Source organism: Oryzias latipes, chromosome 4 (assembly GCF_002234675.1).
Source record: "Oryzias latipes chromosome 4, ASM223467v1".
In the NCBI taxonomy this organism is placed as follows: domain Eukaryota; kingdom Metazoa; phylum Chordata; class Actinopteri; order Beloniformes; family Adrianichthyidae; genus Oryzias; species Oryzias latipes.
The window spans coordinates 28,208,628-28,236,126 of NC_019862.2; the positions used below are offsets into that span (position 1 = coordinate 28,208,628).

The 27,499-nt window shown below is 41.1% G+C and overlaps 3 protein-coding genes and 1 long non-coding RNA gene across 4 annotated transcripts in view; 3 read left to right on the forward strand and 1 right to left on the reverse strand.

Moving 5' to 3' along the window:
- The window catches only part of slc9a7 (solute carrier family 9 member A7), a 32,679-nt gene extending 27,397 nt beyond the window's left edge, over window positions 1–5,282 (reverse strand). The window contains exons 1-3 of the mRNA XM_020702656.2: window positions 4,984–5,282; window positions 404–606; window positions 245–322 (exon numbers count right to left, since the gene is read on the reverse strand). Coding sequence (XP_020558315.1) covers window positions 245–322; window positions 404–606; window positions 4,984–5,254 — 552 coding nt within the window. The 5' untranslated portion in view covers window positions 5,255–5,282. The remainder of the gene's footprint in view (window positions 1–244; window positions 323–403; window positions 607–4,983) is intronic.
- On the forward strand, window positions 4,320–5,542 carry LOC105354005. Its single transcript, XR_908702.3, has 2 exons — window positions 4,320–5,048; window positions 5,165–5,542. It is a non-coding gene; the product is annotated as an uncharacterized LOC105354005 (long non-coding RNA).
- Window positions 5,543–10,360: 4,818 nt separating this feature from the next.
- rp2 (RP2, ARL3 GTPase activating protein) lies at window positions 10,361–16,171 on the forward strand. Its single transcript, XM_004068387.4, has 5 exons — window positions 10,361–10,629; window positions 11,778–12,446; window positions 13,194–13,308; window positions 14,316–14,401; window positions 14,493–16,171. The coding sequence occupies exons 1-5, from the start codon at window positions 10,483–10,485 to the stop codon at window positions 14,574–14,576; spliced, it is 1,101 nt and encodes a 366-aa protein (XP_004068435.1). The 5' UTR covers window positions 10,361–10,482; the 3' UTR covers window positions 14,577–16,171.
- A 767-nt stretch (window positions 16,172–16,938) lies between these two features.
- Window positions 16,939–27,471, forward strand: jade3 (jade family PHD finger 3). Its single transcript, XM_011474443.3, has 12 exons — window positions 16,939–17,151; window positions 19,398–19,466; window positions 19,563–19,622; window positions 19,698–19,780; window positions 19,876–20,033; window positions 20,123–20,313; window positions 21,675–21,886; window positions 21,958–22,125; window positions 22,209–22,325; window positions 23,421–23,876; window positions 24,674–24,791; window positions 25,860–27,471. Exons 3-12 carry the CDS (start codon window positions 19,574–19,576, stop codon window positions 26,603–26,605), a joined length of 2,298 nt encoding a protein of 765 aa, XP_011472745.1. The 5' UTR covers window positions 16,939–17,151; window positions 19,398–19,466; window positions 19,563–19,573; the 3' UTR covers window positions 26,606–27,471.
- Window positions 27,472–27,499: the final 28 nt, after the last annotated feature.

Below are 27,499 nucleotides of genomic sequence, written 5' to 3' on the forward strand. Positions count from 1 at the left end.
CGTTTATTTGTCGGCACCTGATTCAAAACTATTTGAACAATTAAATACTCAGAAATGCCATTTTGAGCTAAATTTTCCAAATAAATGTCCCCCATAACGGGAAAAATTGCCACAAGAACGCGTTAAAAACACCAAAAACACAATTTTCCTCTGAGTGGGTCTAGAACAGCGAGACCATGTGTCCATTGTAGCGGCAGCAGCTGTGTTCACCCGCGCCCACATCAGCATCACGGCGTCACCTCACCTTCTTCAGACTGTATCCAGCGTGGAAAATAATTGGAGGAAGCAGAATGTTGAAGAAAAGCTCGGGGTCAAAGGTCACCTAGGGATGACAATGAGCATATAATTCACAGGTTTGCATCTGGCAGGAGTGCGGGTGGAGGTGATGGAGCTCTTCAGTTACCTTGCGCAGCATGTCATTCTGCTCCACGTTGTGAATCTCTCGAGAGTTGATCTCTCCCTTGAGGGTGTACTCGAAGAACTTCCCGCTGACGTTCAGCAGCAGCGTGCTGGCCGGTCCTTCCTTCAGCGAGCAGCTCGGGGGGGTCTTGTTGTGGTAGCTGGTGGCGGGGATGCCGTACCGCAGAATGACCCCCACCAGCAAACCTGATCATAGAAGAGAGAGAGAAAAAAACAATGATTTCCTGCAAAACTGAACAAAAAGGGAGTCACCCTTGGAGCTACAGATGAACCTTAAGTTTTGGTTTAGGCCGTAAAACAAAGTTGACCATGAAGCCTTCAGCTGATGTAGATTTTGGCTTCAAACTAAATGTTTTTCCCACTTTATCATTTACAGTTAAACCAGAATAAAACAAAAACAATTTATGGGCATCAAACACTCAAAGTTTCTTATCAACTCGTTACTTCTCTGTCTGGTTGTCCATAGAACTTCCAAAGTCTGAATGGAAGCCAAAACCTCTCTTTTGAGGAATAAAAGTCCGTTTCAGATCAGAAGACACCGTCCTCCAATGTTTCCTTGGGAAAAAGCTCGTCGTTGAGCGTGGCCCCTTGGGACCTTGAGCCATCCCTTTAGTTATGCTGCTGTAAGCTTACACTGGTGGGGGTTTGTTCAAGGATGAACTGTTTTTCTTTTCTTACTGCAGACGTTTCCTCTGTCCGCCGTCTTTCTAGTCCATAAATTTGTCACTGCTGCAGTCCCTACCCCCAAAGTTCCAGTGTTTAGCTTCTCTTTTTGTCAATTTCTTGTCTCTTCTCCCTGAAACAGTCACCCTTGCCAAGTTTCTTCCAGCTTCAAGGAAATTTCCTCTCCTCAGACATTCAAATGTGTGCTCAGGACCGAAAGTACAGCTTGGATTTCATGTTTGATCGTGCACTTTGAGTGACAACTGTTGTCGAAAAAGTGCTATATAAATAAAGGTTGATTTGATTTGATTTAGGGCCTTCATTAAAATAAAAAGTTAGAAAAATGTGGTCTTAATGGAACAAATTTAACAATAACAATCCTCAATATTTGGCCTTATTTTGATCTTTTACTTTCACCCTTAAGACAACCTTGGTTGTGCATTTTGGATTTATGATTCATTTAAGTGAAGTGGTATCTAAGTAGAGTCCTTGCTTTGAGAAAATACATTAACTCCTTATCCAAACCACTCCGATTGAAATGCCCGGAAACTTAAACCTGACCTTAGAATCAATCCCAACCTCAAAGAAATGACTGATCCCATAAAATGTGGTGGGGCACGCACACATCGATACAGACCTGACACAACACAGAAAAAGCATGAAACCATGTTTGATTTCTTGCGCAACCTGTCCTCAGGTTGCAGGGTCCACAAAGCTTAGGTTCTTTCCGTGGCTTTTGGTGAGGAAGTGCCACTGCTTCAATCAGCTAATCAACACGTCCATGTTCAAGGATACACTCACTCAGATGGGTTTTACTGTTTGCTCCCCTAAGCGTGTTCCAATTGAAAGAGCTCGGATCAAGATTGATAAACATATTCCTATTAATAAAATCTACTTCATCAATGCAACGGTTAAATATTGGCCGATTTTCTCCCAGCTTCACAAACGCAGTTGCAGAGTTTAGTTTTTTTCAGTCTGTCAGAACCAGGACAGCTCCTGTTTGTGAACAAAACTCAACCCATTAGGAAAAAAAAAACACCAGGGCGACCTTTGCCAACACAACCGAACCAAAAATAGCTAATCTAAGCCTGCTTTCTGACGAAGAAATGTCTGGTTAATGAGCGACATTTGAACAGGACCTGAAGGCTAACGCAACGCAGAAACAGAACCGTCCGTTGGCACAAAGTCGCATATTTTGTGGTTCTCTTGAAAAAACATGGAGGCACCAACTGTACTTTGACACGGTGATGTTTTTTACTTCTTAAAAATATGAGTTTTTTTCCACCCAGTTTCCTTTATTTTCTGCAAGCATTCATTTATTACAATTGAAAAGTCACTTTTAGGTGGTGGGTTGGGTTTTTGGAAACCAGCAGACACCAAGTGGAACTCTGTTTTGGTTCTTGGGAGTCTGAAAATGGCCCCTCCAGCAAAAAGCTCATGAACGCCACAGCTTTTTTTTTTTTTTTTTTAAATTAAACTTTTCCTGAATTTAATGTCAGAGTTTTCTGGGAAAAAGAAATGTGTCAAAGTGTTAAAGTAAAACCGTGCTTCTCTTCAAACTATGCATCATAGGGGGTGAGCAGAAACGATTCCTTGGCATTTGATGGCAAATTTATTTGATTTTTCCCCATTCTTTCCCCAACAGTTTGTTTCTAGTATAATGTGTGAGAGATGTACAGGAAGCAATACACTCCTGCTTCAAATGAATCGCTCATAATATTATCTCCAAATATTACAATTAGTTTTCCACTGTAAATTTCCAACTAAACTTAGAAGGCCTGTGAAAACGTATGATCTTTTGATATTTTACTTTCACCCTTAAGACAACCTTGGTTGTGCATTTTGGATTTATGATTCATTTAAGTGAAGTGGTATCTAAGTAGAGTCCTTGCTTTGAGAAAATACATTAACTCCTTATCCAAACCACTCCGATTGAAATGCCCGGAAACTTAAACCTGACCTTAGAATCAATCCCAACCTCAAAGAAATGACTGATCCCATAAAATGTGGTGGGGCACGCACACATCGATACAGACCTGACACAACACAGAAAAAGCATGAAACCATGTTTGATTTCTTGCGCAACCTGTCCTCAGGTTGCAGGGTCCACAAAGCTTAGGTTCTTTCCGTGGCTTTTGGTGAGGAAGTGCCACTGCTTCAATCAGCTAATCAACACGTCCATGTTCAAGGATACACTCACTCAGATGGGTTTTACTGTTTGCTCCCCTAAGCGTGTTCCAATTGAAAGAGCTCGGATCAAGATTGATAAACATATTCCTATTAATAAAATCTACTTCATCAATGCAACGGTTAAATATTGGCAGATTTTCTCCCAGCTTCACAAACGCAGTTGCAGAGTTTAGTTTTTTTCAGTCTGTCAGAACCAGGACAGCTCCTGTTTGTGAACAAAACTCAACCCATTAGGAAAAAAAAAACACCAGGGCGACCTTTGCCAACACAACCGAACCAAAAATAGCTAATCTAAGCCTGCTTTCTGACGAAGAAATGTCTGGTTAATGAGCGACATTTGAACAGGACCTGAAGGCTAACGCAACGCAGAAACAGAACCGTCCGTTGGCACAAAGTCGCATATTTTGTGGTTCTCTTGAAAAAACATGGAGGCACCAACTTTACTTTGACACGGTGTTGTTTTTTACTTCTTAAAAATATGAGTTTTTTTCCACCCAGTTTCCTTTATTTTCTGCAAGCATTCATTTATTACAATTGAAAAGTCACTTTTAGGTGGTGGGTTGGGTTTTTGGAAACCAGCAGACACCAAGTGGAACTCTGTTTTGGTTCTTGGGAGTCTGAAAATGGCCCCTCCAGCAAAAAGCTCATGAACGCCACAGCTTTTTTTTTTTTTTTTTAAATTAAACTTTTCCTGAATTTAATGTCAGAGTTTTCTGGGAAAAAGAAATGTGTCAAAGTGTTAAAGTAAAACCGTGCTTCTCTTCAAACTATGCATCATAGGGGGTGAGCAGAAACGATTCCTTGGCATTTGATGGCAAATTTATTTGATTTTTCCCCATTCTTTCCCCAACAGTTTGTTTCTAGTATAATGTGTGAGAGATGTACAGGAAGCAATACACTCCTGCTTCAAATGAATCGCTCATAATATTATCTCCAAATATTACAATTAGTTTTCCACTGTAAATTTCCAACTAAACTTAGAAGGCCTGTGAAAACGTATGATCTTTTGATATTTTACTTTAACCTAACTCCTCGACATGCAGACACGAAGTGTACCTCAGCTTGAAACCCCCCAAAACAAAGTCTATGTTTTAGGATAACCTCCACACGTCAAAGAGTTCATTTTAAAACATAGACATAAAGATATAAAATCATTTTAGTTTTTTTTTTTATTAATTACTTTTCTGGTGGTCGCCATAAATTATGACAGTATTTTGGTTGCTAATTAAACTTTTGTGGTAATTTTTCAAACGGTAAAAAGGCAGACATAAATGTTTTCATTTAAATTCAAAGTCAAATAAATCCAACACTCTTATTAAAAAGTGGTAATTTCCTATTAAAAAGGTGATTTATGTGCTTTTTTTTAAACAGATGGTGCGTGTTCTACAAATGATTTCCTCTTTTTTTGGTAGTTCTGATCCCATGGATGCTGAATGTTTGGTCTGGTTGCAGGTGACTTGTTTTCTCATGCAGCTGCAGCTGCATGGTGGAGGAGTGAACTCCTTCAAGCACGAGCACGAGCTCCGTCAGTGAGGAGAAACGCGTTTGTTCCGTCTCCTGTGCGTCTGCAGATTCACCCGCCATGCCCCCTGTTCACGCACAAGGAGGGCTGAATCACGCAAACCCTGCGGGAAGGTGGTGGCGCTGCTATGAAGGAGAGGGAAAGAGATAAAGATGGAGTCTGCGTCGGATCCGATCCAGAAGCCTCACCGTAAATCATTGCCAGCCCGGTTTCGTGGAGGAACCGAACCCGTCTGTGCTTGAAGAGCCAAATGGTGAGGATCGTTAATGTCAGCAGCAGAATGAATGTCAGCAAGCTAACGCTGTCCTGTCGGTGACTTTCCTCTGCCTCCTTCTCCGTGCCGTCGATTTCCTCCATCTCCGCCCGCAGTCCCGGTGCCGCGCTTAAGAGGATCCAGGCGGGGGCCGCCGCCCGCAGCGCGGCGTTCGCTCCGCTCCGCCTCGGCTGTAGAGCCTCCATGGTCCGCGGTGATGATGCTCCTGCTGGACTCCGCGTCTATGCCATGTCACTGCTGGGAAATAAGGTCCCACGTACGCACAGCTGAGCCAAACACGGGCCGGCGAGTCCAGCCTCTTAAAGGAACACGGCGAGGCGAGCGCAGCGCTGTGCGTAAAGTTAGACTCACGGTCGGATTCACACTTCCGGGATCAACAGCTCAGAAACTAAACGTTTGTACCAGGAAGGGAGGATCTCTTTCACTTTTAAAGTTTGACTGAATAAAATAAAAGCTTTATTTTTTATTTTTAATGATCATTATCCTGAGTTTTTTAATGAAGAGTTTGGTCTCTGCGCGCAGCTGGCCGAGCAGAGACCATCAACAAATTGCAAACAAAAGAGCATCAATTTAGAATTCATTAGTTTACTAACTGAAATAAAATCAAGTTGATCGATTACATAACTTTCCAAAATATTTTTATTGTTGCAAATTTAATGTGAAATTTAGAACTGAACTGGTTTTTGATTCATTTTAACTCTCAAGGGTTGTCCTGACTGAGTTACAATTTTACTCCTCATACAACTAAAAAAACAATCAAAGCACTTAATTTGGTAGGATTTTACAATGATAGCTTGTTATTTTGTTGTGAATTTTGTTTAACACAAAGATCTAAGGGCCTAAAATATACCAAACACTATAGGATTTAACAAAGTTACTATTTGCTGTTTGAAATTGAGCATAGGTCATGATTTTGTATTTTAAAGAATATTAATCCAAGAGTAACCACTTATTTTAATTCCATATTGATTTAATGCACCCATTAATTCGTTCAACTTTCGGCTTGTCCCTTTAGGGGTCGCCACTCGCCTGATGGGCAGCAGTACAAAAGGTCTTGCCTAAGGACCCACACTGGATTTTGGCTTATTGCACACCATTTCCGGCGTGACAGTCCTTCACCTAGCCAGCTGAGCTATGCAGTCACTTTTGAAAAACACTCAAGAAATAGAATGTTTGTCATTTAAAATTGATTGTTATGATATTAATATTCTGATCATCGGAATTCATGAATATTGATCAATAGTTTTAAAGATGAGAGCAATAGGATCTTCACACTCACCGCCGTGTGACCAAAACAATGCGTAAAGACCAAAACTTAATAAAAGTTGCTTAGACTGAGCCTTAAAAAAATAGATTTTGCAGTTTATTCTTTGCATCCCTGCAAATATAAGAGAGACTGAATTCCCAGTGCAACCGTTTAATTCTTGAGTCGCTGATACCGGAAGTCGGGAATCAGTGAAATTCTTTCTAACTTGATGGAGGAGGCGGGCGGCTCTCTTGGAGGCGCAGCTCTGCCTTTGCACATGTGGAGGAGCGCAGCTCTGCACGCAGCAGCCGCCAAAAAACAGAAACACTGCGCAGGGATTCTGCTGATTGTGCAGCTTTGTCCCTAAAAAACAGGAAATTCGAGTCACGTCAGAATCAAAATTGGAAGGAGAGATTATGAAAAAGATCACACAAATTGGGATTAATATGAATATATTAATATGATGATTAATATGATTAATATGAATGGATCAAAGAAAATCCCTACCTTTCTGCCTTATAGGGGATTTGTTTAGTGGTGCTCAATTAATGACCACGATTATGCAGAAAAGGGGTCCTCAAGCAGCCCTCTGCCTGTTTTTTCTCTCTATTGTCTAACACACACACCTGTTTCCTCATCGGCTCTGCAGAGACTTTAAAACACGGTTATTTAAATCGGCGGGGAGGTAAAACTGGTGGGTAAGCCATGTTTCTCTGCAACGTCCATGGAAACAAGGTTTCCTGTTTTCACGAGTTTGTAATCTGATTACTTATATGCAAATACTCGTACTGATCCTCCACACATGCAAATGTGTTTTAGTCCTGACTATTTCTGTTTCTTAAAAAGTTACAAATCAGGTCAGAAATGTGTGAATAATCCTTTAAACCTTCCATAACTTTTTCATTGGTCTTTTTTTTTTAAATAAATGATTTAATAGAATAAACCCAATGTTTCAGAGCCACAACATCATGATTTTATGCGAGCCAGCATTGGCATGCATCTTCTATACATCAGATCCAGTAGTTATCGTCTGAAGGCTTGTTTGAAAAGAGTTGCATGACAGTGCATTTTGTGATTTAAACTTCTTAATTGACTTTATTCGGTTCGTAGGACTGGGTTTGCTTCCCAGGGGTGCAATAAGCCAAAGATCCAGTGTGGGTCCCTGGTGCTGCTCCCTATCTGGGTCTCCCCGTGCCTTGAAAACACAGGGTTACGCTGTGATGACCCCTAATGGGATGTGCCAAAAGGTAAACAATAAGAACAATTGACTTTATTAAATCAAAAGACAAAAACAAAAAACACAAAAATAATTAGATGTATTTTCAAAAAACCTCTAGATGGACACAATGGGCCCTTAAAAGAGGTCAAAGTAAAAAAAATACTGAGGCTTTAAATTTAGGAGGAGGACAACTTCACCAACTGAACAGATAAACAAACTTACTTTAACTGACCTAACTAAATGGAAACACAAGGGAATATATATATAGTCAGTGGCTGATCAGACTAACTAGACACACAGGAGGGAACTGAAAAAGACTAAAACAAACTACAAAGTACAGCAAACAAACAAAATTAATGTCCATCCTTTGGTAAATTAACATTCAAAAATAATGAAACTAGATCCAATTTAATTTAAAGTAAAGCAATATTCAACGCAAAAAAAAGTTTCTTCTCCCCTGGACAATGGTTTTGCCCATTTAGCTGACTGATGAATATCGGGCCAGACAAACAGGCCTCACTTGATGGTTCCAGCAGCAGAGGGCAGTGGTAGTCCAAAGGTCCCCCACAACAAGGTGTCTTAAAAAACCCACATTAAATGAATGAAAGTAAATGGAAATAAAGCTTCAAATATGTGTCAACACATTTTATACTTAACCAAAAAATTTTTTGTATTTTTTTATGTGTTTATGTTTGAAACAAAAACATCTAAAAGTGTGTGCACAATGTAAAGTGATAAAATTATGTAGTATATGTAATATGTAGTGTGTGGTGTAGGAGGTTACTGCCGTGATGGGGTGGCACCATAGGCAGCCATCACAATGGGTTACAACTATTTACGGCTCAGTTCGCCAGTTATTGTGCCCTAATTGAAGACATTTCAGTCCTTCTCCAATCATTTTTTTGATCTATTGTAAACATTTTCCCAGGGATCTTTTCATTATAATTACAAATTTTTTTTGTGGCTAAAATAAAAAAACTTGTGCCGTTTCTGCAGAGCAGCAGGAGTTTCTTTAGTTACAATCTGACCCTGTATCTGACTCTGTTTGCCTGGCGCCTGCCCAGACTCTCGCCTGGATCCTGACTACCCCGTTTCTCCTCTGATAAACTTCTGCCTGTTATCGACTCCTGCCTGGGTGGCCCTGATTTAGCTTTGTGGACTTTTAGCTGAGCTTATAAACCTGCTGCATTTGGATCCAGCCGCCTGCCTGTTCTTGTGAAACAACTACCATTTTCACTGGAGTGGGTCTTTAACAATAATACCTTCATCACTAAAGGTGCATATCAGAGGTAGATTCATTGTGTTTTGGGAGTTTGGCTTTAATAATGTTTCCAATTTACCCCAGACTTTGCTGCTTCTCATTGTTGGAACACACCTGATTCAAGTATCACAGAAGTGTGCGTCACTTTTCTGATTAGAAAGTCACAGAGCTTACAAATGCCATACGAGTTTTAGCTAAATACAGTGATGCTGTCCTTATCACCATGGTAACCAGAGATGGAGTACTCTGTGGAGACAAAGCTGCCCCATCAAGGCAGGTTTAGCTAGCAAGGGTTTATTTGGGGGTTCTTCTTTCCTTACGTAATACCATCATTGTGTTTTATTCTCGTTGAAATCTTGTGCTACAAATTGTGCATTCAACACACCAGACAGAACGACATTCTGACACTCACCAACCCCCTGCAGAGCCTAATAATATCCAAAGTTGTTATTCACAGTAACCTTTAATGAGAGCCTTGTAAATCTCTGGAGGAATCACACCCAAACAGCTAATGTTGCTTTAATTAAAAGCTAGTTAGTCGCCACAGCAACGTGTGGATTTGTCATCCCTGTGACTGTAAGACATGGCTGATGTTAGGGGAACTGGAATTCTAAAGAAATGCTCCTTAACCTGATACCACAATTACAACAGAAATGGGATTTCTTCATCAGAACTCATTTCAGCTGACAAGTATTACTCAGCAGGCCCTTTACTAGAGCAAAGTTCAGAAGCGTTGCTTTTGTCCTCACACAAGTATAATACGAGCTGTTAAAAGCACAGTGTGAAAAAGAGAAGTACTTTGGGACCAGGTGTCAGGGCATGATGTGGATTACCTATTATTAGAACAGCCTTAAGTTGGAGGCTTATATGACGTGAAGTTGAATGGTTACGTGGCGTTTTGTATAGATTAGTAAATGCTCGGGCAACGAAGAAACAGGAATTTATTATTGACACTTTATTACATAACTTGTAGCGCGGAAACTTTCTATAAAAAACATTTCCGTTTTCTGTAAGACCAGTTTCCTTTTTTTTTCAATACTGAAAACACTCGGAGGGGTGTGTCCAATGTGTAGCTCTGGTGGTGCGTTCGTGACAACCTGTTAAAACTGCCACTTTGTCTTTTATAAGGGTTTCCTTGCAACTCTTTAGCCACTCGTACGAGTTGTCAATTTACTTGCTATAAATGTTGCCATTTTATGCTCCTAGAATTTGACAATGACGTTTTCAAATCAATATGATTGAATGCTATGCAAAGTTTAACGATGTTGAAGCTGTTTCGCCTTTTTTAGAATTACGTTTTATTGCATGATGCTACATTATTTCTGCACGCTATTCATTTTAAAATAATATATTACATATTTGTTTTATTAAATCATAATTTTAATTTATGACTCATATGGGCCCGTGTGTCTTCTGTGCGGAAATAACATTTCCGATTACATTTGAATGTTGCATGCGTGAGCCCGTCCTTTACGTCATCGCGTCTTCGTGATCTCATAAATGATTGGCTGTTACCGCTACTACCAGGCCAGTGATTGGCTGTCCGCCTTAGCTATGTACGGAGATGGGAGGGGGGGGTGTTGTAAATTAAAGTATACGTAGGTGAGCCTCGCATCAGTTCGTTTTTTTTCGGAGTAACGTTACCTACCGGGCTTCCTCAAATCGGGCCACTGCTAGAGGGAACAAGATGGGATGCTTCTATTCGAAGAAATCCAAAAGAAAGTCGGGGGAGAAAGAAGAGCATACGTCGACTGGCGAAACTAGTAACGCGGTTCCCCTTGGCAACAACACCGACGAAGCACCGAAGCAGTACAGCTGGGATAAAAGAGAGAAGGTGGGGCAATCAATGGAGCAGTAAATGACAGTTGCAGTTTCAGACTGTGTTATTTGTGACCTTAAGCTCAAATATACTGTGTTATTGTTGTGAAACAAAGCGGAGATAAGAGATAAAGTCACTCTAGAGCCTTTTTAATCATCCATTTGCATGATCTTGTAGAGATGGGTATACATTTCTAAGCTCCTGGAGTAACTGTACCTAAAGGGGATCATCCCACCAAAACGTCCAGCTTTGATCTCCACATTTACATCTCCATAAGTGGACATCTCAGAGCAAATATAGAGTTATTGACCTCTTCTCCCCGCCGTTTCCTTGCAGGCAGAGTTACATCTCATTATCGGATTAACACACAACACAGACTAAATTTAGCCCGTTCAGACAGACAAGAGTAAAGTGGTCACAGGGCGGTTTCCGTTTTGACTCAAATCTGGCACAACCACATCATGACCTACACCCTACACCTCTGGCTCTGGTCAAAAACTGCCTAAAAACAGGCCAACGGCAGCTGGAGGTTCTAGCTAAAACAAGCTTGACTTTTTGCTCAATTTAAAGGCCCGCTCCGGTGAAAATCGTATTTTTTAGCATGTCCTCGTGGCCTTTTTCTCAAGATGACGAACACGTGTAAAGAAAATTTTGATTAAAATTGTATTTCTTTAGGAGCAGAGACAAATGCAGTTGACAAAAGCTTGTAGCTGTGACATAGGTGCTCCAGTTGGAGGCCCACAGGTTCTCTGCTTTGCTCCATTCTGGTGCTTTCACCTGTGGATTCCATGCATTCCATGCATGTCTTCATTTTCCTCATCTGAGCTGGCATCTGGCTCAAAACTGTAAGGCCGAATAGATCGGATATTGAGAGAGATACTTAAATATTCAATAATGTAAGGTTGGGGTCGTGACAGGCTGTAAGCTAAAGGGAGAGAGAGTGTAAACAAAGGGATGATGGGAATTGAGGGCAGACTTAGTCTGGCACCAGCAGTCCCGCCCACAAAGACGAAATATCTTTAACATATTCAATTTTTCATTAAATTTATACTTTGTCGTAAACTTTACTCTTAAAATGGACTCTATAATGGACTTTATAATTGCGTCTATGTTGAAATGTAACTTTTTTGTATTCTTTGTTTTGCCGTTTTGTCTTTGAGCAGGTTGACCTGAGTCACTACACGCTCAAAGAGCTCAAAGATGTCACAGTGGGCCGTCTGCCCGGCACATTAAACGGGGAACAGTTTGTCATCCAAGAGTGCGAGAACTGCAACATCTTTGTGCTGGATCACTCTGCGACCATCACCATCGACGACTGCGTCAACTGCCGCATTGTGCTGGGACCTGTTAAGGGAAGTGTCTTTTTCAGGGACTGCAAAGACATCAAGTGTGTGGTGGCCTGTCAGCAGTTTCGCACGAGGGACTGTCAAAAGATGGACGTGTTCCTCTGCTGCGCCACCCAGCCCATCATCGAGTCCTCCACAGGAATGAAATTCGGCTGCTTTCAGTACTTCTACCCCGAACTGGCCTTTCACTTTAAGGACGCGGGGCTGAGCATATTCAACAACAACTGGAGCAACATCCACGACTTCACGCCGGTGTCGGGGGAGAACAACTGGAGCCTACTGCCGGAGGCATCTTCCGTTCTGGATTTTGTTCCAACCCCAGATCCCGAGTCCGACTTTAAGTCTGTCCGGATCTCCGCCGACCCCTCTCGGAGCATTGTCCCCCTGACCAAGGGAGGGAGGAGGAAGGAGAGTGAGGAGTCCTGTCTCTTTCTGTTCTTTGCTGGCGAATACACCACTGCAAATGCCCGCAAACTGATAGATGAGGTGAGCATCCGACAAACAGAGAGCGCTTTTCGTTTTGACACCACTCGTTTTGGAGCACCGGTGCATTCATCTGCTGTTAAACAAAGTAAATTTCAATAAAGTTCCAGTACCTAGAACAATAAGATTTGTATCGTGTAAATGCATTTACACATTTAAATCAACTTGCAAAGTGTTCTTGACACCAGCAGCTTGTCGGCAGGTTTGATGTTCATTCAGGTGAATGCACTGCAAACAAGCCCCCCCCAAGTAATATGTCAATAAATCTTACAATTTGACACATTTTCTTTAAATAAGCAAAAAAAGTGGTAAGAAAAATGATCTAATCAAGATTACTTATTTTAAGAAAAATATTCTAGTCATGAAAAGATGTTTTTTTTTAAACTAAGATTATTTTACTTTGAAAAAACTTACTTTCTAGGAAAGGTAAATTATCTTTCAAGACAGAAAATAATAAATTTTTTCTTTAAGAGTTTTTTTTTTTACTTTTTAAGGTTGTGTTTCTGTAGCGTGATATTAGAAAATGCAATGGAGGGTTGCTCATTAAACGCCAAGCCTTGATGCATAACTGGCCTTGCTGCTGCATAAACATTCCAGACATGTTTGCTGTTGCTAAAAAAGTGCGTCACAACAAAAGCATGACACAGATCCACCTGTGGCTGACACATCTTTAAAAATAAAAAAAACCTTGTTTGTTTGCGATTGTCTGTCCGCTGTCTTGTAATCCGCCTGTTTGTTTTCTGTCCGCAGGCGGTAGCTAAAGGTTTTGTTCTGATCCAGACAAAGGAGGTCCTGATGCGGCCTGAAGATGTGAAGAGGGTCTTCCAGAACAGTGAAGATGATCTGGTGGAGTGGATCACCAAAGGTGGGTTCTGTGGGTTACATGGTTATTTTGTTATTCCTCTATTCTAGCGGATGCTTTAAGCAAGCCTTCATCTGATTCACAGCCCCATCAGTCATGGATTTGTGTTAATACCGCAGACTCAAATACCCAAAGCGTTGCTGGAGGAAGGGTTTATTTTTCAGCGGAGCAAAAAAATAGACAAGTCTTGAAATGCTCAGAATTCCCGGTTTGTTGTCTTTCCTCATTTCATTCAAATATGTGAAAGGGACACAACTCCACACTGAAGGACTGCACAAAAATGAGTTGTGACTATTGTTACTACAACTTTTTTTATTTTTAGTGAGAAAGTTAACGTACTGTTTGTTCATTTTGTTTTTCTTTGGTTTCCCAGAAACCTGTCCTAAATTCCCACTCTGATCATTTTTGGATCTGTTGTAAAAGCGTTCCTAGTGGGTTTTTTTTTATTATTAGGATTGTGCCGTTTTTAGGCAAAATTACAAAAACTGTAGTTTTCTAGGACATAGTTTTTTTTTTTGCAGAGCAGCAGTTCTGTAGAAATTTACCTTTGAGTTGTAGGCAGGGCTTTGGGTGGGGCAACCCCGCCACCCTTCCCCTCCCCGTTACAAGGAGCTCGGAGCAGGGAGCTTGTGGCCCACCCAGCGTATTTTCTACATCACGGATAAACTGTTTTTCAAGCTGCAATTTTTTCTGTCGGTCTCCTGATTCATGTTTTGAGTAAGGAAATACTCAGAAAGGAGATTTGAGCTGAAGTTTCTTTATATATGTCCTCTATTATCAGAAAGAAATGCCACAGCAACATGTTAAAGCACCAAAAACAATTCTTTTTAGAGTGGGTCTTAAAAAAATAATTTAAACTACCATTAAGAGCGATCCCCCTCTTTTAAACTGAAGGCAGCTGCTGTTTTATCAACATGTAAACAGATTTTCTACCAAACTGAACAGGATTGTTGGAGAGGTTAGAGTTTTTTCCAGGCTATAGGATTGTGACCTTTGTCGTCTCACTACAGGTCCTGTTGTTGCTCTCGAGCTGAACGGTGACGGAGTGGTGGAGGCCTGCAGGAACATCGCCAATGAGGTGTTCAGTGCCACCAAGGTAACCAGGATTTACTTCTTTTTTTTTTTACAGTTTTGTGTGTAGCTCCTAAAAAAAATAATCCAACAAATGACAAAACTTTTTTTCACAGGTTTTTGTTTCTGACAACAAAAATACTTCAACTCGAGATGTGGACAACTTCTTCAACTTTGCCGACATGCAGATGGGATTTTAAACGGTTGGCCTTCAGGGACATCCGTCGCGCTACCTGAGATTATTCCACCGTGTCCGCTCAGCTCAGCTGCTGTAAAATAGTTCAGACTGGAAAATGGGCGTGTTTGATCAAATCCACCAAATCCATTTCAACATCCACGAGTGCAGAGAGGTAGAGCAGTCTCTGCTAATGGGTAATGTCTGCTGACGTCCTCTCTCGTCCACCACCAAACCCCTGACATGTTCTGAACTGCTGTTTCATAAGCCACCTGCAGTTCAGTTCATTTAGAGACGAGGACCAGATCTACTTGAACTAAAACGGAACAAAAGAATGGGGAAGAAGGAGCTGGCTATATAAAACTATTTTTAGATTAAGTGCATTACAACTCCAGTTTCCTCTTTATTATCTAAGAGAAATGGCATCCTGTGTGGTTTCCTTCTGCAAGTCTCATCATTTTTATAGGGTTGGTGTCTTCAGTGCCATTCTTTTTCTTTCTTTTAACTCAAACCAGTCTGGCCACCTTCCCTCGAATGTCAGAGACACCTTTGACCCCTGAAGCAGCTCTGGCTTTTCTTATGAAAACATTTTCTGAATTACACAAACTAAATCGTGCGACAGGTAATAAATCCTTTAGACTGCGTTTTTTCCTCATTTTGATGCTCAGTTCTGTGCATAACGTGTATCTAATGTTGCTCTCAGCTTGTTCTTCTCAACAGGAGGGCTGAGATTGGACAAAATACTGTGGTAAATGACTAACTTTAGCCAAATGCCAGTCAAGAGAGTCATCTAAAAGAGTCTCTGACTCACATTTATTTCCTCTTTTTTTGTTAAAACTCAACCATCACTTAAATATACTACCATTACAATCAGAGGCAATGATAAATATGACTTTAGCAAACATGCATTTATTAAATCTGTGATATGAAATTGTACTTATCTGGATTCAGGAGGAGTATTTTACATGTGGAAACATAAAGGGAGTTTTTTTGTTGTTGTTGTTCTACATTATCAGCAATCACATTATATATATATTCATCAAAACAAAAGTTTTCTGTCTAGACCGTCAATCATGGTATGTACACTTTGAATCTTAGCTGCAAACATTACTGTGAATGGTTATTTCTTCTAAAAGGATTTGATTTTTTCTGTTGGTGTTCATTGAAACTCTGCTGTAATTTAGTTTTTTAATTCCTAAACATTCCTGCCTAAAGACAAATGAAATGGAAAAAAAAACACACATAGCACATGGATAAAACAATGAAGGCAGAGATGAGTTTTGGACGAGCTGTGATTTCTGTACACATATCTCTAAATACTTTCATATTTGTCTTTTCTTAACTTGTAGTTGTTTTTTTTTTTTTAATTCTTTTTTGGATAAATGAACTTTTGTGGCATTATGTTGTGCATATTTGAAACTTGCTGTATAGATGATTTGATAAGCCAAATCAAGAATGTTTGAATGTTTCCTTTTAGCAAAAGGAGCCTGTGATTATTTTTAAAATGTTTCTTTTATACTTTGTTTTTCTTTTTTTGTATAAAAATGTAACATCCATTGTTTTGTACAAGTTCATGTGTTTTACGCTGTTATAAATAGAGAAACCAAATGAAAACATCAATGTGGTGGTCTATGATAAATCTGGAGTCAACAACAGATTGTCATTACGTTATATAAATCATCTTTAGACGTGTCTATGTAGACTCTCATTCATCCAGGTTGATTCCATCATAGTAGTAGGTTTAGTTTTACTTTGTCAATTCAGAATTGACAAAGCCTTTTGGATAAGAGGTGAAACGTCTTCTGACTTTAAAAACCTTAAGTCCAGATGACAACCCCTAAACCTACTACTATGATGAAATCCTCTTTAGAGATATTGATCATTGTAATATATATATATATTTTTAAAATGGCTGAAGTAAACTAGAACAGACATCTAAAACGCTTTTCTGGGCAAAAGGAAGGGTTGTATTTTATTTTTGAGACCTGCCCTGTTAAAAAGCTTCTGAGGTCAATTTCAGCCATTTTAATCAATATAAATAGAATTATGCATCTATTTTAAAACATATGTAAATATTTAATGGTTGAATAACTTAATTTGTTGGTTTAGCAATACAGTGATTTTCTTTTTGTGGCCTTTTTTTTTTTTAAACCTAAAGCTGTGGAAGTTTGATTAATATAAACAGCAAATATAAAAAATGAGATTTTATTGAATCAAACATTTTATTGATCGTCTTTGCAGTTGCTAATCCATTATTTAATTTGTGTAGATACATATTAAAATAAATAAGAGCTGTTGTGTTTTTTAAAGAAAACTTTATTAACAAAAGTTAATATCCATAATATCCATAGAAAGAGATTGTTGTTAACCGGTGGAGTTTAGGACCTGGAGGGGGCGCGGCACAATAGTGTCGTTGTGCCGTGTTGGTGGACAGGCTGCTGCCTTAAGATTCCCCTTCTGTTGGATTTGGACCCAAAAAAGATCCAGCATTGAAGTCCCAGTCCGGACCGGGAGGCCCTCCTTTTATTAGCATCTGTTAGCACGGTCCACCTGACCGCATGTGGACGTGGAAAAGGCCAGCCGCAGCGCGTGGAGAGAAGGTAGGACGGGGGTGAATGTGAACAATATGCCCGTGTCTACTCTGTGTGCGGGCATGGATTTGCCCCGGATTCATATCCGGACCACGGGGCCCCGCTCCTCACCCTGCTCCCCCAAACCTGCTATGCGTCCCGACACTCCTGATGTATTTTAGCAACCACCTATTTTTCTTTTAGTTCGTAGCCATGTGTTTTTCCCCCTCTGTGGGACGCTCCTAGTTGGGCCATCCCGATGTTTGGCTCGCCGTCGCTCGGAAGTGACATCTTTGTATGACGGTGGCGCCATGTTTGATTTCAGCCCGCTTTGGGCCCGCGCGAGGCTGAGTCAGCGTGCGAGTTGGCGCCAATACTGCTCATAAAGCAACAACTTTAGACTTTTTTTCCCCACGTGTTTCACTGGTACTCCATTAAAGTTTACTTATCCAGATGCGGTATCAGCGCCCGCATGGTGTACAAAAGGAGTTTTAAATATGGCGGCATCATTAGTTTCCTACTGTTTTTGGCTTTCTTTGATGTGCTGATAAATATTCTGGGATCATTGAAGAAGCTAAATCAACAAATTTACATCTTCTTGACCCGCAGCTTTTGTTCTGTTTGCAAAGTTTATCATTAATTTAGTGACAACACTGATTACTGGTCCTTACCGTGAAGTTTTCGGCCCCGTAGTATTATCTGGCTGATCCCTCTTTCGCCTGGAGCATGCGCACATCTGTCACTCTTAGATCTCCTTTTTGTTTTCTTTTCTAAAAAAAAAAAACTTCTCTTATTCTTATTCGAAAGGAGAAAAGATATTTATATTTTATACTTTAAATACTTAGAATAAAAGCAAATAAAAAGTGAAAAAAAGTAATTGAAAAAGGTACTAAATATAAATATATACATGCATATCGGCAATATAGTGTATATGTGTGCTTGTGGATGACTTCATTCAGTTTAGAATAACAGTCACTGGCAAGTTTATGTCTTATTTCTATATTTGAGTTCCTGGAATTAAGTCATAGGGTTTATTGATTCTATATTTGTAGCAATTCAAGTTTTTTTTGACTGTGTGATTCTGTTTTTTTATTTGCTTGTTTTTAAATTGTTCCATATCCAGACTCCTTGAATTGAAACATATCTTTCCTTTTTTCTGAATTTTGACAATGAGACAAATCAAGCATCCTTTTAAACTATGATTATTATTCTTTTTTTTTTTAATATATGTTATGGAGGACATCTTTTTAAATTTTAATATTTTTAAAGACGGTGTAATGGACTGGATGGATCTCCAGCTTGAGTTTAAAGTCTGATGAGTAAAGGAAGCAAAGTGAGTTGGCTCAAGGGCACTTTGGCATTTAGACCAGACGTTAATATTCGAACTTTCTAATCTACCCAAATAAACAAAAACAAAAAGGAGAAAACATGCAGTTCAGTAAATATCTAGGCTAAAATAAGGCAGGTAAAGGGATTTTTTTCAGCCTTTGTATAACACATTTTAACAACAGGATCAAAATTAACCATTAAACTTCAGCTTTATTATTATATCAACACGTCGTCATCGTTCTAACAACAAAAACTATATTATGAATTACTATATATTAATACTTAGTGAGATATTACTCAGATTTAGGTTGTTTTTATTGAATCATTTGAACAAATTCAAAGACACAAACAAACATGACAAATCAAAATCAGGTTGGCGTCCTCCAGATTCATTTACATCTTGGAAAAAAAAGCCACAGTGTTGCGTTATTATGTAGAGGATGTATGGTTGACCTGATCTTTGCTTGAAACTTATGTTGGATTTTTCAAATCCTCTCCTGTTTACCTCCTGCAGATGTGAACACCAGTCGTGGTTAAACATGTATAAAGAGAAAACTGTCCATGCGTACTTTTTACTCAGCAGTATAACCTTACTGCGGTGTGGAGCAGAGCTGGCTGCAGGCCCTCTCATCCTCCTCCTCGTCCTCTTCCTCCTCATTCACTCCTCATGGGGAATGTGAGGCATGTCCTGTCTGTTCAAACGGTGTACTGTACACGGCCCTTAGCAGTTTGAAGTTTAAATCACTCATTTATTGGGCTACAGGTGTACGAATGATGTCTATATATATATTTTATTTAGTTCGTACTTGCATTCCTTTTTCTTTATACATTAAAGTATCTAATTGTCTTTTTTTGGGAGGATTCTGCAACAAGAACATGGTCATCAGAACTGTCATCACTAACTCTTTGATGCTCTTATTCTGAAAATAACTCCCCTTTTTTTGCAGATAAGAAGCAAAGTGGGAATTTGGCAACTGGAAGAATCTACTAGCATGCTTTTCAATTGGAAATTTATGGTAAGCAATGGTCTTTTTCTTGAACAGTCTCTCCATGGCCTTCCTTGGTCAGTGACGGCCTTCTGATGTGTGCTCCATCCTCTTGTTCTCCCACAGGATGTTACAGGATGAAACGTCTCAGGTTGTCCAGCAGCAGCGACAGTTCTGACAATGAAAGTAGGTCACGTGTCTTGGACAGCATTTTTTCTCTTAATGTACCAACATTATTTACACTTTTGGGTCTTCGTCTAGGTCCTTCAACCTCCTACTTCTCTTCTAACAAGTATGATAGCAAACCTGGAACCCCCGCCTCCAACCCAAAGAAACCGGCTGAAGTATGGGCATCTTTTGTACGGTCAGACTGTACGCTCACTGTGGAGACGTCTCAGGACCGTGGGCTTGACTCCTGGTGGCCTCCTGTCTCCCACAGGTGTTCCGAAAAGACCTGATCAGTGCCATGAAGCTGCCCGACTCCCACCACATCTCCCCAGAGGACTTCTACCTGCTGGCAGACACCTGGAAGCAGAAGTGGGAGAAAGGAGTTCAGGTGCCGGCGAGTCCGGACACCATCCCGGAACCCTCAGTCCGGTGGGTGGGCCGACTTTAGCAAGCTTCCGCGTGAAACCGGATCAAGGCTCCTTTCAAGGCTGCTGACACATTTGTTGTTAATTTCTCAGGGTGATCGCAGAGAAGTCCAAAGAAATGCTTTTCAGCCACCAGAGGAAGAACATCCAGTGTTCGGGTCAGGAATCTGCAGAACCGGGTTATGTGAACATCAGAGAGCTGGCAGAGGCTATGTGTCCATATGATCTGGATGACATGGACCTTTACTGGCTGCAAGCGCTCAACCAGGAGCTTGTCCTCATGGGTAAGAAATGGAGGGGGGAATTTTTATTCCCTCTAGAACAGTGTTTTTCAACCAGTTGATGATCAGGTGTGCCGTGGGAAATTACCCATTCATTGATGCAAAAACATTTACCATCTCCAGAATTTCAGCTCTGTGTTCATCCAGGCCCTGATAAAACACTGAGTAGTCATAAATATGAAAGATCATAAAAAAACTTTTTTTTAGTGTTTGTTTGATTCTATTAAAGACATTTTGATAAGAATGACGGTACCACGACGCAGCTTCAGCTGTTTTCGGAAAAGTCCCGCCCCTTTATCTGTCTCCACCAATCATTCTTGGAGGCTTAATCATACATCCTCAGTCTGTCCAATCAGAAGTGGTTAAAGTCTTCACTTTCTCTCAGTTCCAACAAAAACACCGGCTAAAGCTCGTCTTTAGCGGTGTAGCTTTCCGCGGGTCCTGGTGTCAGACCGTGGAACAATGAAGCTCAGAGAGTCCCTGCAATTGGCAGCAGTTTCACACTACATCTCCCATGATGCATCACACATCAAACAGTTTTTAAATCTTCTTGATGAAATCAGAGGTCAACAGTTTAGTTCTCCTTCAAGGTTTTTGTTTATTAACAGCCAAACATCCCAGAGTTTGGTCCAAGTCATCTTTCTAACTGAAACACTTTTCTAAGAACGTCTGGATTATTTTATATGTTAAACTTAAGAAGTAATAACAACATTTAAGAAACAGGATCAAGGTGAAGCGGCCAACAGACACAATTAAACTAAATTGAAACAATTTTATCATCTAAAAATAAATAAAACATTTTTTTTAAAGTTTTCAAAGACTTCATCTTTGATTAAGACAAAAGAAAAACTAAGAAAACTTCAACATGTTCACTTTTTGTGTAGCTGCAGAAATAATAAATATGTTAGTCTTTTTGTGTAAACTTTATCAAACAAATTGTGATCATGTAATTTTTCAAAAATTACAGTGGCCTTTGCACCAACATTAAAAAAAATATAAAAAAATAAATAAATCACAATTTGGAAAGAACATACATAAAATTGCATGTTAAAGAACTGAAGGGTAAAACAACTTCCAGGGTAAAATGTCAAATAATTTAGTTGAAAATTATTACTGAAAACTAACTTTTATCACATCTTTTAGAAAAACCTTGCGGAGGGACGGTTCATCAATGCACCCTATAGAGTTTCTCCTTTTTTAATTTTTGGATGCTGATTTTTGTCAAGGATAAAGTGTGCCTTGACTCAAAGAAGGTTGAAAAACTCTGCTCTAGAAGACTGGAATCTAAAATCCTTTGGATTATTAGACGGTGAATCACAGCAAGTTACAGTTTTGTAAAGCGCCGTGTCATGCCTCCTCCACAGGGGAGGAACCCATAGACGAGCTCACGATGGAGCGAGCCATGGAGGCCCTGGAGAAGCATTGCCACGACAACATGAAGCACGCCATTGAGACGGTGGAAGGCCTGGGTATAGAATACGACGAAGACGTCATTTGCGATGTGTGCCGCTCCCCAGACAGCGAAGAGGGAAACGACATGGTGTTTTGTGACAAGTGCAACATCTGTGTACACCAGGCAAGTGTACACGGAGATGAATGCTGTTCAAATAACGACTGTGGGCTGAAAACCTGCTCGTTTCCTCAAAGGCGTGTTACGGCATAGTCAAAGTGCCGGTTGGGAACTGGCTGTGCAGGACGTGTGTCCTCGGCATCCTCCCACAGTGCCTGCTGTGTCCCCAGAAGGGCGGGGCAATGAAGGCGACCCGGGCCGGCACCAAGTGGGCTCACGTGAGTTGTGCCCTGTGGATACCAGAGGTAAGGGAATATACCCCACCCACCCATGCCGCCGCCTGGTTCCTGAAAATATCCGACCAACTGTGCATGTTGTCACTGTGCAGGTGAGCATTGCATGTCCAGAGCGGATGGAGCCCATCACAAAAATCTCCCACATCCCTCCCAGCCGCTGGTCCCTCATCTGCAGTCTGTGTAAGCTGAAAACAGGCGCCTGCATCCAGGTAGGCGGGGCTAATGTTCACCAATACAATTGCTGTTGATGGGGGGGAAAAAGGTTGTTGTTTTTGATAAAACTCTTAAAAAAAAATTTTCTTTTCAAAACAAAGAACTTCTAAATAGACTAAACTGAATAAAAGTGATATTTAATGTTTTTTCTTTTTGTTTTATTGTGAAACATTTTTTGTATAGCTGTTTAAAATGACCTTGTTTTACCAGTTAAAGGTTCTCTGATTCCGATTGAGTCCTCCTCATAGTGCACAGTGATAAATTTGTTTTTTTATCTCCAACTTTTGGATTAGTAGGACGTTGAAATGAATTAAAATGTTAAAATTTGGAGGTTGCTCACTTTAATGGGGAGATTAACTCTGTATGTCGTCTTAGCAAACCCACAGTTTATCTGAATGTTTGGTGTGTTAGATCTAAAATGGTCTCGGGGCTTATTTACACTGATCTATACGCGGCGATTCTCCGTTGCGTCAACACAAAAGAAATAGAACGTCCATTAATCAATCAGAAGATTACGTCGCCTCCGTCACGTCTGCGTCTGATGTCCGTCCCTCCACCACCCAAGCTTTACGCAGGAGTTCCATTGCCAACGCTCCAAGTTTGCATCAAAAAGACGGAGAAGCGGGAAACGGGGCCAGGTTTTAAAATCTAAACTTCCTTTATGACTCAAATTATGCATTTTACAAGGACTCAGTGAGGAAGGAGAGGGCACGTGGCCTAGGTGCAAAGGTTTTGGATGAACTGATCGACACAGGGCTGGCAGGACAAACCGGTCCTCCAGAAACCAGGGGGAGGAGGGTGACCGCTGACAGACCGCTGTAAATCGGTTTTCAAACGCTCGACCTTAACCCTCTACCCTTTTGTCTGCTTTCTTTTAGGGTTTTAGAGTGTGAGACAGTTGCTTTGAGAGGCTGTGGCATTTTTTGAAGTTTCTTTATGAGCCAATGATCGTTTTCGGACCTCTCAAGCACAGCTGCAGTGCTAACAACGAAAGATCACATATGATGATCGTTAATGTGTTAACATTTAGTCATATTTGAGACTTTACCTGAACCAAAAACTGAGTGCATGTCTCTCCACTCTCCTTCCAGTGCTCTGTGAAGAACTGCACGATTCCCTTCCATGTGACCTGTGCCTTTGAGCACAGCTTAGAGATGAAAACCATCCTGGACGAAGGCGACGAGGTCAAGTTCAAGTCCTTCTGCCTTAAGCACAGCAAGCCCAAGTCTGGGGAGGCTGGGCTGAGCCCGGCGCGCTCCAAGCCCCCCGGAGAGGTGGGGAAGGTGGGACAGCGGGCCCAGAGGCTGCAGGAGCTGGAGGAGGAATTCTACACTCTGGTTCATCTGCAGGAGGTGGCACAGCTCCTCAGGCTCTCAGAGCGCATCCTGGACTTCATTTATCAGTACTGGAAGCTCAAAAGAAAATCCAACTTCAATAAACCTCTGCTGCCCCCCAAAGAGGAGGAGAACGGCGTGCTGCAGCCTCACGAGGACAGCGTCCACACGCGCATGCGGATGTTTATGCACCTGCGGCAGGATCTAGAGCGGGTTGGTGCTTTTTAAGAAATGTTTTCATCCTGCGGTGTTGAGATCACCGGAGTCTTTGTCTTTGAAATTGGAGAAACCGTCTCCAGTCCAGGATGTCATCATTCAGTTCAGTTTGCAGATTTGTCTAAACACAGTAATGCTTTATTCATTCAAATTAAAAATCTGATCCATGATAAAAATAAAATGCTGATGTAATGAGTGCAGAAACTCTTAAGATGTATTTAACGTCCCACTCCAATCATTTTTGGATCCATTTTAAAAGTCTTTTAACTACTATTTTAGCCGAAAATCAAAGAACTTTCTGTTTTCTAGGAAATAATTTTTGCAGAATGGCAGGGGTTCACCAGAAATTCCCCTCTGAGTTGACTGCACTCATTTCCCATCATCCCTTTCTTTGCATGCTCTCCTGCCAGTCTACAGCCCCTCACACACCCAACCTAACATTACTGGGGCAACAAAGTTTTGAGTCACATTCCAGCTCAGATGAAGAAGAAAAAAGTATACAGATCTTTTTCTCTGCAAGTGGATGAGTGAGAATGGAGCAGAGCTTGTGGCCCCGCCCTGCATACATTCTGCATCACAAATAAGTTCTTCTTCGTACAGAATTTTTTTTTTCTGCTCCTGATTCACAACAATTGAAATACAGAAATACTCAGGAATGCCATTTTAAGCTTAATTTATTTTATATATGTCCTCCATCATCAGAAAAACACCATTTTCATTTGAGTGGGTCTTAAATCTGCCTCATCCAACGTCATTCATAGAAGCTGTTTAATTGTTTCACCTCTTTTGTTCAGGTGAGGAATCTTTGCTACATGGTAAGTCGGCGAGAGAAGCTGAAGCTGAAGCAAAGCAAAGATCAGGAGCAGATGTTCAACCTGCATGTGCAGCTCATGGACCTGGAAGTGTCAGCTGGTGAGCGCACACACTGTTTTTCTGACTGAACTGAAATTTGGGGGGAAAAAAATAAGAAAAAAAAAAGCAGACAAGAAGCTTTATTTGTATTGTTTCCAGGTTGTTTTATACACAGGCTTAAAATTGATCCACAAATAATATTTAATATCTGAAAAAGTCTTAAATAAATTCATTCAACCAAAAACTAGGGATGCCACAATTCTGTTAAAAACTGAACCGCACATAATTGAACTGAATTGTTGGATCCCTGCTGCCTACCACTAACTTACATTGGAAGAGTCAAGCACATGTTGGGCTTAATTCAATATATTTAACATCGTTTTATTACATTACACCAGATGTGGTGGAAGCACACTGAGAGGTTTCTCTTGCATATGAGCAAATCAAAAGTTACAACAATTTTTAAGGCCAGGTTGAGATAGAATCGCAGAATAATTACAGAACATATCGATGAAAACAATATGTAACAAAATTTGGTTTGGGTTGTGCACCAGTCTGGTTTACAGTGTTGGCAGGAGTTGCATTCTAAAAATCAATAAAAGGCAAAAGTAATCAACTTTAGGTTTTTACAGTAATTCTAAATGTTTTAAGGCTGTAATACTCCTTACTACACACTTGATCCACTTTTACCAGACAGGCAGAACATTTTCTTTCCTGTTTGAACAGACGAAGCTTTAAACCTTCATAGAGAAATACGTCCAGAATTATGGAATGAAAACAACGCGATGGAAGATTTATGGAACTCTGGTCAACTGAACGCATTTCGTACAGGAGACACGGGATCGAGGAGATTTATCGGGATACAGAACACAGTTTACTGTTAAAAAACACGCATAATTGCACTGAACAAGGTGACCACGATAGAGCGAGGGACCACTGCACTCCCGGAGAATAAATGTTCTGCCGCGGAGGAAACTGGAGGGAAAGAATAAATATCAATGTGTTGCTTATTTTTGACACTCCTATGGTAGAGATGAGTAGCATAGCTGCAGAAAGAGGAATCTCTGTTTAGTCATCTGTAACCTCCAGAGTGTCTTTAGGAACTCATTTGCCTTTCTTTCTGTGAAGGTCTTCCTCCTTCCTTCCCCGTGGAGCACACGCTGCATTACCCTCCCCCCAGGATCACGCTCAAGCTGAAAATGCCCAAAGCTTCAGGTCTCGGAAACTGCTATTCCAGCTCCAAATCAGGGAACGGGCCTCCCTTCCAAGACCACAGCAGCAACGTGAAGCCTCTGCTGCACGGACACAAGGAGGACCGACCCAACGGCTGCCTGTCTTCCTCCGGCCCTGCGGGCTGCACGCCGCTGGCTGCTAAAGCGAGCGGCAAGCTTTTAGGCGTGCATCAGGGACACTCTTCCAGCACTAACGGGGACCCCGGCCGCGGGGCCAAATGCAACGGTCTGCTGCAGAAGTTGGTGGCTCAGAAGGACAGGTCTTGTCAAACAGCCAGTGGCCAGGACATCTCAAAGGAAACTTTGGACAGGAGCGGCTTTCAGAAGTCAGCCATGGAGCATCTCGGCAGGCCCTTCAAAGAGGCAACCATTAACCTGGTGCGGACCACTGAGGACCTGTGGGCCCGAGACAAACTGTCCCAAAAGAGCCCTGCCAAAGAGAGGCTCTGGACCAAACCTGCACCTGAGCACAGAGGGAAGAGCACCAAGACCTTTCAGGACAGTGATGGGTACTGTCCCGACCTGGAGCTCAGTGACTCGGAGCCCGAGGCCAAAGGAAGGCGCCGGAGGCCGGCCGGCTTTCCTTTGCCGGAGGCAGCAAGGAAAGGGAAGCAGGGCTCCAGACAATCGGTGAAAAGGTGACGGCCGCTTTAGGCGGCTCTTCCCTTCAGGGCCTCTCCAAGTACAGCCACCCGGCCGAGGGTGCCGTCCTCCAGAACGTCTGCGTGAGATTAAAGCAGCTGCGTGTCGGTTTGATCCAGAGGAACCGAGATTCGTGTCTCGTGGTGTGGCCTTTCATTGGTGACCAAGATTCCAGTTATTTGCATTAAACTGCTGTAAGGTCTTCAAGCCGAGACATAAAAAAAAACACTAACAATCTGTCGCTTTAATCACACTGTGACCACAATCCCAACCAACCAGCATGATCCATGTCTGTAGATGAAAGCTGGTGTTGGCTTCTCCTGTTTGTCGCACAAATGTTTCCCCTGCTTTCCTACTATTGTCAGGAATGGAGCTGTTTTTTTTTTTTTTTTACTACTTTTATTTGTGTGTAGAAATATCCACACACTTTTAAAGTTCGTCTTACAACTATGAGACAAAATAAAGACACTTTGCTTGTGTTCCAAAATGGAACAAGTTTGTAAAAAAAAAAAAAAAGTATATTTACATTCCAAGACGTGTCCCTCAGAAGTTGAAACTGGATCCCTCCGAAATGGGAGCTGAATCTGGAAAGAGTGATGTCAGATTCTGTCAGATCATCAAGACACTCTTTGAACTGTGAAGCACACATGTCGAAGCTGTTACATTGCTGGGACTCTTCCAACATCTCTCAGCTTTCTCTCCTTTAAGTTTCAGGTTGATCCTTGGAAAAGGTTCTTTCTCAAAGCAGTCTGCCTGTTCTTTATTTTTCATTTTTGTCTAATGGACAGAAAAGTATTTGGTTGCATCCCATAACCTGAGAGAATGTATGTTTCTACTGATAGATAAATAAAAAGATGTGCCTCCAACTGTCAACAACCAGTTTTTGCCGCAAAT